The sequence below is a fragment of the Cynara cardunculus genome, unplaced genomic scaffold, assembly GCF_001531365.2.
Source record: "Cynara cardunculus var. scolymus isolate 2C unplaced genomic scaffold, CcrdV1 Un_Scaffold_232, whole genome shotgun sequence".
Lineage (NCBI taxonomy): Eukaryota > Viridiplantae > Streptophyta > Magnoliopsida > Asterales > Asteraceae > Cynara > Cynara cardunculus.
Window position 1 is genome coordinate 121685 of NW_020200568.1, and position 13275 is coordinate 134959.

Here is a 13275-nt window from a genome sequence, read left to right on the forward strand (position 1 = left end):
CTATCTGAGTAAGGGGCTGATCGGTTCGTTTGTTTTCTGGGTATGGATATAGTTGTATGTATATTAACAGATAAGTTGTTGTTCGTTTGTTATACTGAATAACAGTCTGAATGCCATAAAATAACCATTTTACCTCCAGTCTTTATTTTTGTCTGAATAAAACAATAGTTTGATAAAAATGTTTTCCAAATTTATGTAGAGTAAAAAATGCAATTACAATGTAAAAGCGACCAGATTAGAGAAAATTGAAGGAATAAAAATGATATTGTAAAAACCTACAACTTTGGTGGTCATAATTGAAAGAAGACTTTAACCCAAATGGGTATTTAAACCCTAGACTCCCACAACTCGCAGATCTCTGTCTCTCCCTCTCTCCTCTCTCGCTAAGGTGTAAACTTTCGAAATCAAGATCAAGGACACATGTAATCTTCTATGTTAATTTAATTTATAGTTTTGTTGATGGAGTAAACCTGTTCGAAATATGAGAGATGGAGAGAAAGCTCGTTTCAGAGATGGAGGACGAGGGATCGAGAGATGGAAAGGAGGAGCAAGGAGCTACAAACCATCATCTTCTTCAAGGAGGCAGGAGAAGGGAGGCACGCCTGAGGAAGGAGAAGGGAGGCAACGTGAATCATAAGGGCAAGAAAGGAAAAATGAGGGTTGAATGCAAACCACACTTTTTTACCAGGTAACCAAATAAGCCATCGTTTGTTTCATTAAGCCACAATCGAACAACCTTGAATGGCTTACCAAATAAGCCATACATCCTATACAGCTTATTAAGCTGCTACCGAACAACCCCTAAAGCACATATATTATCCTTGTGGTTTATTGAAATCTCAAAACTATCATATTTGAGTTTTGAAATTATATCCACGTCTTTATCGTTTTTATTTTCTTGCATCCATCATCCACCGACTTAACTAGCGTTAAATTCTTATTTGCAAGCATCCATCATTTGTAAACTTGATTTATGTTGAATTCTTATTTGCATGCATCCATCATTTATAAAGTTGACTAATGTTAAAATAATTCGTTAAGTATACTATACCTTAGGTGCTATTCATATAAATAAGTTCTTTCTTTTATTATAGACTTAACCATTTCTCATGATATATTGTGGTAGGCTATCGCCAAACATATAAATATTTGTATACGTAAAAACCACAAATATTGATTTGAGAAAGTTAAATTCTCTTATTAACCATGGATTTGGCATTGTTTGCAGCAGAAAAGGAGGCGTAAAGGTTTTCTATTAATTTTTGTTTCTATGGTTAAGAAAAATCATTTTCTAGAGTTGTCTGCTATGTTCCTATGTTATTTTATGATCAGTTGTCTGCTATGTGTTTATTTTGGTTCCAAATAACTATAACATGTTATTTCATATGAAAGTTTTCTGATCAGTTTTAGCGGATGAGCATTTGACCAAGTAAGTCACATGACAAGTGGCACAACCCCGTAATGAGTGTCTAGACAGATGCAGGTCGAACAACTCAGGGAATGCCAGTGACTAAATGACTCATATCTGACAGACAATTTATGAAATCTCTTTTCTTTCAGTGTTGCATGTTTTTTCAAAAAATGCATACTATTTGGTACAAAGTTTACAAGTTGATATGTCTGATGTGAAATGATCTTTACTCACGCAAACCATGAACTCACTGAGCTTTATAAGTTAACTATAGTATACATCTCAGGGACAGAAGGTTTCAGGTTGGACAAAGAAAAAGAAGGGCATACATAGAGATTTGTCTAGTCCATTTAAGTTCAATATTTAGGTGCAATCATCTATGATAGATAAATTTGTAAAACAACCCGGTATGGGATGAGCTGACATTAAGTTATATATTTATTCTTTTAAAGTCTTCCGCTGTAAATGGTCTAAAATTTTAATTTAGCCATTATTTTTGGAGTGCTTTTGAAAAATCTGTTTTAGATTACGTAACATTTCTCATGGTAAAAATCATGGGTGTTATATGGTCGTCAAAATTTGGCGTTAAGTGAAAGGTATTCTGGTCTTTTTATATTTTCATTTCTTACCGGTAAGAATAAAAGTATATTATTATATTATATTTCATTATATATATATATATATAAATAAACAAATACTAACAAAGAAATGAAGGATTGTGATAAACATTAATTAGAATTGATCCTTATCGATATTAGTTGATTGGGCGTATATCTAAGGGAAATGGATGTGGATGAATATTGTCATTGTGGGTGGGTTTCGGGGTGATAACGAAAAGTTAGAGGCTTTAGTACTAATGCATCATTAGTTTGTCCACTTAAATTAAGTAATTTGTATTAAAATTTAGTATGTTAACTAAACCCCTCCGTCTCCGAGCTCCGACCACCATATATTCGTTCCTTCACTATCACCCATCTCCACTTTCCATCGCTTCTGACCTTCCCTTATTCGGAGTTGGGTTGCCTCATCGAAGAAAGAGAGCAAAAATCCATCCCAAAGACTTTGGGTTGTGGTGTGGTGTCACCCGTTGCATCTTTGTCTTAAAAAACCACCAGAAGCAGAAAACTCCGTTGCATCATCTAAATCTTGATAAGTTATTGAGTTTGTTGCCAAGCAGAGCTTTACTTTATTGGTCAGTTTTTCATAACACTATTCAATGAATGATATCATCAAGATCTTTGTTTTTTTTTTTCTTCCTCAAATTTACGGGTATATATGTCAAAGATTTGATGTTGCTGTTTTAGGTTTTAGTTTTCAGGCAGTTGGTGTTCTTGAAGATGAAAAAAAGAACCCAAAGAAACACAAAAAACCATAACATTATTTTCCATGTCCTTTTTTGGTGGCCATAGTTGATCATCGTCCAAGTTAGCCTGTAAAGAAGAAGAGGGTGGGTGATATCAAGTTTTGGTGGCCATAGTTAGATCCTTTATCAAAAGGTTATCAGTGCAAGAGCTTGAATATGGTGAAGATTAAGAATCTTATCCGATAAGAGAGAAAACATGCAATCTTATCCGGTAAGAGAGAAAGCAAGAACTGAAAGTCTTACCCCGTAAGTGAGGACGACTCTTACGACGGTTAACGCTTACTAGGTAAATTGTTGCACATGATACCGTTTTGATGGGCTAAAATCTTACTCAATAAGTACCCGGGTAAGCATTTGTAAATGACCCTTAGACATGTTTTTTCTAAGACGATAAATATCAAATTAGAAGAAATGTTTATGATATATAAATATACTAAATTAGACCTTTTTTAAATACACATGTAAGGTGCTTCGGGCATGAAAAAACCAAAACCAAAAAAGTCTATTAATATCAACCAAAAAAATTAAAACCCCCTTGAAATGGTAAAATTCGGTTAAAAACATATCGTACGACTTTACGGACCTTTGATCCATTTAAAGATGCAAATGCTCAACAAATTTTTTGGGTCCACCGTTATACACATGTAGCTCAAAGTTGGTCTTGAATCAATATTGATGTACGAAGCTCAAGAATACAAGTAGCATTTGATGAATGGGGATTGAATGCTTGAAAACTGTAACCAGCTTGTTCCTTAAAAATTAAAAAAAACGATATCCTAGAGGTTTGTTTAATCTAGAGACAAACAAGGTCTCGATTTTTTTAGGGCTGGGCCCGAGCATTCCAAGCCTGTTTTTATTAAGCATAAAAAATGTCCAATTTTTTCAAGTCATGTGCCGGGCTTTATGGTTAAAGAAGATTCCGGTCGGGGCTTTTCCAATCCAAGCTTCTTCGGGTAGGGCCTAGGCCCAAGTCTGTCTTCAAAATTTAGACCTGATTAGGCTTGGACTAGATTGGGCTTTGAGCTCACTAGACACTAGTGATAGCCAAACCGGCCCGGCCCGGCCTGTGACCGACAGAGGACTGGAACCGGGACCGGAGCCGGTCCTTACCGGTAAGGATCGGTTATAGGTTGGACTGTAAACGAACTGAACATTCAACGAACGTTTGTGAACCTTTTGACGGGAAGTTCGTTTATTTAATAAATGAATTAACGTGAACAAATTTTTTGTTCGTTTAATTAAACGAACGAATATAACAAAAGTCTCGTTCATTATTTATGTTCGTGAACGTTCGTTCATTTACCGTTTGTTTATGTTCATTTATACATCAAATTTAATATATAATATTTTATTTATTTACTTTGAATTCAAATAATATTTATTTATGTTTGTTTGGCCCGTTCGTTTAGCATGTTAACGAACGAACATAAACGAACACGAACGCACCTGATTTCTAAACGAACGAACACGAACACAAAGATTTTCGTTCGTTTACCGTTCGTGTTGGTTCGTTTGTTCGATTAAGTTAAACGAACGAATATGAACAAGCCTCCGTTCGTGTTAATTCGGTTCGTTTACAGCACTAGTTATAGGACCAAAATCTGGGACCGGTTATGGATTTGGGGTATTTCGCGGGGCCGGGACTGGTTATGGACCGGCCCGATTTTTCAAAATTGTAGCTGTTTTTTTTAAATGTAGCAGTTATTTTTCAAAAAACTAGTTGTTTATCACCGTTTTTTGGCCCTTTTTTGTGTTTTTTGCCTTCTAAACATTATATACAAGTGTCTTGGTTGAGGGTTTTATATATCAAGTTCTCGATTTGCAAAAAAACGCAAAAAAACGTTCACAATTCTCGGTTACCGCTATATTTTGTAAGACAATGTAATTTTAATTATAATAAAACGCATTTTTAAAGTGTCTTTGAGTGATCCAATTATAAATTTTATAATGTATTAAGAAAATATTATTTTTTAATGACCGGGACCGGCGGCTCATAGCCGATTACAATAAAGCTTGACTGGGCTCACCTTTTTCGACCGGGACCGGTTATAGCCAGATCTGATAAGGCCCGAGACCAGTAAGGACCCGTCCGACCCGGGACCGGTTTTTAGCCATCACTACCAGACGGGGGGTTTCTGGCTGGACTCAGTTCAGACCCTGACTGGGCTTCAAGGTTGGGGTTCTTTTTGCATATTTTAGGCATAATTTTGGTGTGGATGCCTGGAAGAGCTAAGGTGCCGTGACCTATAAAGCGGCGGTGATTTTGCTAAAACTCCTTTTCCCCCCTACCAAAACCCTACCACAGTCACTTACGTGCTGTTTGGCAATTGTTAAATGGTTTGGTGCAGAATGATTAAGTGGTCAAAATGATTAAGAGGATTTTATAAAATAGTACAAAATGAAATATAATTGTTTAGTAATTGTGTACAATGAAATTAGGGCTCTTAATGGTTAAGGGAGATTCAGGATACAAAATCATCCAGAGGGTTTTAGAACTATTAAGAGGCAGATTTTTTTTTTGCCAAATAAGATTCACCTCTTAACGATTCAATTGTTGCCTCTTAGTGGAAATATTAAGAGGTAAACAAACAACCCCTTAGACCCTGTAAGCTTGTCTGTCTGAAAGACAAAAGAAACACTACACACATTTGTTCCTTTAACTATTAGTTCATTGGTGTTTGCCCAATAACTTTATTTTGTGTCGTTATGGTCTTCCAATGGGAAAACCACTCAAAGTTGTTTAACTTACACCAAACACTTAAATATTAAGATTCTTATACGGTAAGCTAGAAAGGGTGGTGACTTTTACCGGATAAACAATCGGTAAACGGCCCTGTTCTTTCTCTATTATGCGATCAGGTTTATCTTATAATCACAGGTGACTAATTAGCCATTCACTATGTGGATGGTCAGTAAGCTCACCAACATTGTTGTGTTAACAGTCTTTTATGTGGAAGTGGAATTAGGATCACACCAAGGCTATTAACTGCATCTATTCAGAAACTAGTTATTCAACTACATATACTATTGATGTACTATATATGTTAATCTTTGTGTATATATTTCACTTCACAACTCACTTGATATAATTATATATTTGGTGGCTAATTAGCCAATCACATATCAGCTGAGCAGTTATTTTGTGTGAGTGGTCAGTAAGCTCAGCTACAGCATAGTATTAGCAGCCTTTTGGCGTCCAGTTGAGACTTCTCATTCCAAGACTATAACTACATATGTTAAGACTACTCCTTACCATTGAGCTGATAACTAAAATCTTAAGTTGTTTCTGATCCGCTTTCTGTACTTGGCTGTAGAAGTAAGCCTAGTGATTTTGCAGCTTATTTTTGCTGGATTGGACTTGGTTTTAAGCTCAAAACATAACAAGATAATTTTGTTTCTTATATGTACCTGTAACAGCTTAAGAGGTATCTATTTATTGGTTGAAATTTGGTATTCTGTGCACTTTTATTTAACAGTGAATAACTTATAATATGATGGATGATGTTTATCTGAACTTGATAACCTAAAAAAGAGATGCTATTTGACAAGCTTATGAAATGATGTTTACATCTCCTGCAAGCATGCAGCTGAAGATGAGACTGGAAGCAACAGGGGAAGACCACAACGCAAGTGAATAGAAGACTGCAATCTTGCAAGTCAATAGCTGGATTTAGGGTTTAGGGTTCTGAATAGAATAGAAGATTGGAATGGGGTCTTGCAAAGGAAGCTATGAAAGATTTAGGTTCTGAAATAGATAGGTCAGACTGGCTTGAACACTACATCTGGGCAAGTAGATTGTTTTCGATGGTTATCAACTTAAACCACAGTAATTGCACTTTATCCCTATTTTAAATGTAGGAAGATGCTGTTTTGGACTAGATCACTATGGTATTGTTTCCTAACATCATTATCTTCTGGTTTAAGAATGTTAACATCATCTTACGAGAATTGTCATGTGATTTCTGCCCATTCTATGTTTTTGTGTCTACGTGAAACTTAAATACAAGATGAAGCATTGGAAGACTAAAATCAGGTATTAGTCATGCAAGAAGAAGCAAATCAGTCTGCTGGTAATAAAGTTCAGAATCTGCTGTCATATGTATTAGACAGGTCACAGAAAACAAGACCAAATTAGCAATTAAGATGTACAATGAAGAACAATCTAAATACCTTTAACGAAACATTGCCGTGGTTGCTAAATTATATATGTGTGCCATTGGCTTTTGCAAATGTTAGGCTTTAAGCTATTCCAAATGGATATCCATCTAAAGGTGCTTGTCCAGATAGTCTTGTAAATGAGCTATATGCTGTACAGCCTTCTGATTTTGAAAAATTTATGAAAACACAGGTTATGCTTACAAGCTCCAAAGGCAGTTTATGAATGAGTAGAGACTCTTAACTCTTAAGGCATAATAGAATAGACTAAATAGTTTCTTTTTGATAATGGATTTAATAAGCAACGACAAATAATACTTTGTTTACAGCCATTTAGTTATATGAGATGATATAATCTTTGGTTTGACTGATCCGGAAATGTGCAACAAATTCAACGAATTAATGTAACAAGATACAAGTAGATATAGATGACCACCTGGTAAGAGTAGTTTTGATGCATTGCCTCCTATCTTTGATACAATTCCTAATAAAAAACTGAAATCATGGTTCCTGAACAGTTTTTACCCAGGTCTGGAAGCAAGATCTACATGGCCTATGTATAACACAGCTGAAAGTACTTGGTTGTTGCACTCACACTTGCACCCACACAAGTCCTATTACAATGCAGGGATGCTAAATTTATGGAAATTTTCAGGAATTACTTACAAGCGGTACCTGGAGGAGGGAAATTCCATTGTGAATATTAAGCATCTGGTAGCACGAGACTCCATTCAGGGTTCTGTGTTACCCATTGCCCGTAATCTTGTATCAACTGTTGCAGTAGCAGTGGTACAAGTCTGTCAACTAAAGCTTGCATCATTCTGCATGCCACCATAATTCATTGTTAAAGATGCATGTTTCTGCCTAAAATCAGCTCCAGAGACATGAACTCAAACTAACTGCCACCACAGCGAACCATAACTCTTGGGCTTTCTGATCTTTAAAGAGGACAATTTTTATAAATGGTGTTTACCTCCATTTTTTATTAGTAGGTCATACTTTGACTTTGGTTGTCAACTTACTACTTTCTATGTTACATTTGACATGTATATATAATATATTGATCTTTTCACTTTAAGCTTGGACATGAAATTATATAATCTAATTTAACGTAGTGAAACAGAGAAAATCTACTTACAAAGTGCCTGGAGCCTCCACAGCTGATGTTGGCAGCAAGCTAAATGGTCGGGTGTATATCTACATAAAACAACAATTAATCATACATATAGATAGAATAAACAAGATACGCCCAACAATGAAATTGTCACGATAATTTTCGTAGACCAAGAACACCTCTAAGTTGCAAAGTGCAAACCATGGACCCATATATCATATGAAAATGCTAAGCTAAGTAACTCTTTGAGTTAACAAAATTTCCATTCCCATTTTCACCCTCTAATATTATCAAGGTGTTTGTGAATTAGTAGGCAAACCAATAAATTGTAACTTACAAACTAAAATTGTTGTGTTTGTCCAAACCCATGTCATAAATCATAAACTAACATGGAGTGGGGCAAATGGGCAAATGGGCAAATGATCTTTGAGATGTCTAAGAAGAGTAACTACCTCTAGAGTGAGGTTCAGCTTCACGTCAACATCCAGATATGGTTCAGAATTATTTGTGCACCAAGTAATGTAATTTGTCATTTCCGCTGCATACAGAATTAATCCAGGGTGTTACCTTCTTATAATTCAATATGAAGTAAGGATATAACTTGGAACAGCAGTTCTAGACTTTGCATTGCAGATTGCCCTAGCCAATCCAAGAAAGAAGCAGCAGCCCAGTAGGTTTATTTTTCACCAAGTGACTTGAGCACTGGGGCTTAAGCAGCAATTAGACTTCAAGGAAAGAAGCTTGTCTAAAAGAAATCCCCCTATTGTAAGTTTGTAACATCTAATTTTTCAGAAAAATTTGAACTGCCTATTTACTCGTTATAATCGTTACAGGTAAATTGAATAGTCAAAACAATTTTACTTAAACAGGTACCAAGTCAAACGTTGCAATTCTAATGAGAAGAAGTACCTAGTATTTGCATCTGTCAATTGTCATAACTCATATTTCATGTTCTTCATATACATGCGTATGTAGTTACGTACATACATATACACATTATATCAACAAAGGTTACAGCATCGTAATTAACTTTATCAGGTCTAAACAAATACCTGAAAAATGTTCGTTTTGCCGTTTCATGACTTCAGAGCCCTCAAACTGCAAGCAAAACGGACTACAAGATCAATTTCAAGATTAGCTGAAAACTTGTCTTGGCATCAAATTAGGAATACAATCAAGTACGAACAAAAGGAAATATGTTTGAACAATATGTATTCTGCCTGGGCGCCAACTCTGTTTTCAAAACTACATTTAAGGAAATGAGATGCCAGGAGGCCGAGGTAATAAGCATTAATGTAATATTGTTTAAGGCCGTCTATTGTTTTCTTGTGCAAAGTCACTTTACTAAGTTAACTCTTTAAGAGAAACGAATACATGAAAATGAAGGGAGGTGCTAGCAACGATTGAAGGTGAAAGCAAAAGCTACTGGATTGAAACTCAGCTTTATGAACTCTCGAGTGAGTATCTGAAGAAATCAACTATACTAAAAAGATTTTGCACTTGCTTAAAAGTTTCAGTAATATAGTATGGATAATGAGCATTATCATTTTGGTGTGATTGTTTTGTGAGCTTAAATTCCAAGCCTCACCTTGCAAGATAACAACTCTACCATGCAATCTTCATTTGTTGGGGTCACACGTAAGTCTATCACAGGAGAGACTTCGAACTTTAGGAAATTCAGTTGTGGCAGAGTGCACCTGCAAGGAAGTCAATTTGTTTATGTTTTTCAGTTCTATTATCACTTGGAAAAAGTCGATTTCTTTATGTTTTTCAGTTGTATTATTACCATATTTAACAAAATGGGAAATAGGGAGATACACGACTCTCAGTTGGGAGGGTAAGAATACTTATCATATAATATTGTCTCTGGCAAGTTCATATTTATATGATTTTATCAGAAAGCAGCACAATTCTGGAGGAATTTTCTAGTTAGAAAGTATCAAATTTGCCACCCGAAAGATATGGGCCTTAACATGTGTGCCTTCTGGAAGAGTGACCCAATGCAGATTTATTGCATATTTGCATGTACTTTTCTGGACTATTTCTTATTGCATCCAGTGAACTATCCCGCTTATGTCTCTATCTATGGCAGATGGTCTCCTAAGTAATGCATTCTTCCAAGGGGAAAGAGTACCACCCATCGCATTCTAATACTCCTTGTGACCTATATGAGACGGATAAATTTGATGGCTAAAAGCAAGAATCTAACCGCTCATGTAGGCTTAAAACGAGAATCCACTGCTACTACAGAACTTCTCTGTTACTAAGAAAAAAGACATATTTCAGAAGATGAAGAACGTCAACCATAATAATATCTTTATATGTTCATTAGACAAAAGACTACATGTGGTCGTGGTATGTTCTTTCGTTAAAAAGGAAACAGTTTTAGTTCGAGTGGGTTTACACATAGGGTAAGTAACCATGAAGTGTGATAAATTATCCGAGAATATCTTTGCAAAACTAAGGTACTATAAAGAAAGCAACATGAAATAATGCAGCTTAAGTGAACCTGTAAGTGGTAGAATCGATTTGTTCAAAACTTTGCAGGGCACGTGTATTAAGAAGTGCTTCAATACCAGATGGATGGCTTAGAAATTCCCTAATAGGATATATCTTTTCCCCTCTTCCTCCTACGAGGTCGTAGCATGGAATCTTGACTCGATCCTGCTTCCTAGCGGTTAATTTAGCTCTTTTGACATTTAACTCTGAAAAGTTCTCATCACTACAATTGGAAACTCTTAAGCTTCTCCTGGAATAAAATTGATTACATGATGCCTAGTGCCAAAAGAGAAGAATATTAAATATTATACTACCATAAATGATAACTGTATTACAATCATACAAGGAGATCAAGGACAGACACTACTTTATAAACCAGATTTATCAACAGTTTTAAAAACAATTTTTAATGCATAAAGTACTATATATTTATACACAAAGTCTTAAAAACAACTCATAATGCATTAAATACTACTACTTTGTGCATTCAGTATTAAAATCTCTTAATCTACAATTAAAGTAACATATAGTACAAGTTACCAATGCACACTTTTTGAAGATACTTTTGACACATTTCACTCGTGCCTTCACCTTCTCATACCTCTATGTCTTCTCCCCATCCCTAAGGTGAGATTCAAACTGATATTCACCATGAGTTATTAAAAGTTCTCTCATTCAATTGTTCTAGAACTCTCGGTTTCGCTCTCGATCGCTTGATTCTTTGCTCTTTGTGTAAATCAAACACATTTGTAGAATCGTTTAAATATGTTGGATTTTTAATATATTGAATTTTAAACCGTCATACAATTTTTTTCATCGATAGACTGTAATTGGAACCATAACTTTTATTTATTCAAATTGTATTAATATTAAAAACCAAGTGTAACTTATATCATCGTTAAACATTCTTTAATAGAGCCGGTGAAATTTCAAAATCGTTAAAATTCACGCATTGCACGGATACACAGCTAATAGAAATATTATATACAACATATATCATGGTGACTGTGCGTTGAATGAATAATGGGATGAAGTCAATAAAAAATATGTTGATTGCTTTGTGTTTTTGGTTTTAATATCTCTGTTTTGGCACTAATTAGCCAAAGCTATTAGCAACTTCTTTAATGTATATGTATATTCCTGTTCCATACGAACAGTGGCGTACTTGCTCCTAGAGATTGCTCCCAAGTCATCGGTCACAAACACTCAGATCCATAACTATTGTTCATAATGATTACTTGGTGGGTAAGCTAGAACACATAAAAAAACTCGTACACTCTGAAAATGGCAAATCCTGCAGTGATGAGCTATTAAAAAAAAGTAGGTAAGCAGTGTAAACAATTATCATTTTCAAGTTTCAAAGGGTTTTAAATCATGAAATGCACAAAGCTTTGAATTGGTTTAAAGTTTAAGTAGATCAAAATTTCAAACTGATTTCACTCAAATTCCAATTCCATGCCCTGTAATCGGAGTTCCCAAATGTATGATTTCGGTGCTTGTTCAAGGCAGAAAAATCCAGATTTCTATCATATGTACTGAACTGAACAATAATCATCAAGCACATTACATAAAAATGATGATAAAAGTACCTGGTGAGGAAAAACTTGTGGAAAAACTATGGAAGCTTCACATTTGAAAAACTTCATCGAAAATTACTCCTGCTCCTCAACATACGCATACAAATTAATTTCAATAATTGCAAGGAATGTCTAAAATCAAATCAAATTTGAACATAAGTGTGAGATTGTGCTTCCTACGAGATCCGTGTTGCCAATAGTAATAGTGTGTGATCAATCATCAGTGTGTGTGTGTGTGTGTGTGAGTGAGAGAGAGATGAAAAGGCAACAACCATATCACCATACGTGGGTGGGTTAAACAGCAACAGATTTTTAGATAATATATATTTAACATTAGTTTTCGTTTATTAAATAAAATTTTATACTCCATTATTATTATTTTTTTATTTTTATTTTATTTTTATCATCATGATCGTTATATTCATTATCTGTATTTTTCTAGTGTTTTATTTTTGATTTTTTTTGGTTTATTGTAACTATTTCTCATTGTTACTAATAAATTTTAAATACTTATTTATAAATGAAATAATCATTCCTGCAGCAGCTATACAAAGTAAAGGATCAACAAAAAATAATTGAAGATGCTAAATAAATATCATAAAGTTATATATTACAGAGTAAAGTTATATTATATTTTTTGTTTTAAATTATAAAGCTAAAACAAAAATAAAACTCCGTGGATATTCTTTTTCTTTTTCCTTTTTGTTTTATTAAAAATATAATATTTTTTTAATTTCATTTAATTTATATTCTTATAATTAGTTATTTAATTTACTTCAAATTCCTTACCTTTTCATTTTTTATTTTACATACATTTTTTGTGATTAACCTGGATGTCCAACCCGCTATATGAGCCGACTACTCCCAGAACGACCACCTGCTTTGCTGATGGCCCGAAGTCACCGCATTTGAACCTCCGTGGCCACAAGGGAATCTTTATTCCTCCTTAGATTTAAACCTGAGACCTTCTGGTACTTTTGATTTTTGGAGTCAAGCTCAAACCAATCAAGTATCATCCTTGTGGTTATATTTTACATACTTATCATATTAAAATATATAAATACATTAAAATATACATTTCTCTTTTTGCAAATTATATTGTGATAACCGTCTCGTCAATATCTTTAAAATGAGTCCAATATTAAATATTTGTAGA

The 13275-nt window shown here is 34.5% G+C and overlaps 1 protein-coding gene across 2 annotated transcripts; it reads right to left on the reverse strand.

Moving 5' to 3' along the window:
- Nucleotides 1-7298: 7298 nt before the first annotated feature.
- On the reverse strand, nt 7299-12410 carry LOC112501549. 2 transcript variants are annotated; one of them, XM_025105204.1, is made up of 8 exons: nt 12392-12410; nt 12132-12200; nt 10553-10818; nt 9632-9740; nt 9096-9141; nt 8496-8581; nt 8068-8126; nt 7299-7750 (listed from the first exon to the last, which is right to left on the reverse strand). In XM_025105204.1, exons 2-8 carry the CDS (start codon nt 12186-12188, stop codon nt 7633-7635), a joined length of 741 nt encoding a protein of 246 aa, XP_024960972.1. In that variant the 5' UTR covers nt 12189-12200; nt 12392-12410; the 3' UTR covers nt 7299-7632. The 2 variants fall into 2 exon arrangements, with proteins under 2 accessions (XP_024960972.1, XP_024960971.1); XM_025105203.1 differs by having other exon boundaries at nt 12132-12410.
- Between the last annotated feature and the right edge of the window lie 865 nt (nt 12411-13275).

Excerpts from the sequence above, each read along its gene's own strand:
- LOC112501549 (XM_025105204.1), bottom strand. The coding sequence starts at position 12,188 with ATGAAGTTTTTCAAATGTGAAGCTTCCATAGTTTTTCCACAAGTTTTT. Across the intron at positions 8,582-9,095 it reads GCAAAACGAACATTTTTCAG|CGGAAATGACAAATTACATT; the intron begins GTATTTGTTTAG and ends TTCTGTATGCAG. Across the intron at positions 7,751-8,067 it reads GTGGAGGCTCCAGGCACTTT|AATGATGCAAGCTTTAGTTG; the intron begins GTAAGTAGATTT and ends GGTGGCATGCAG.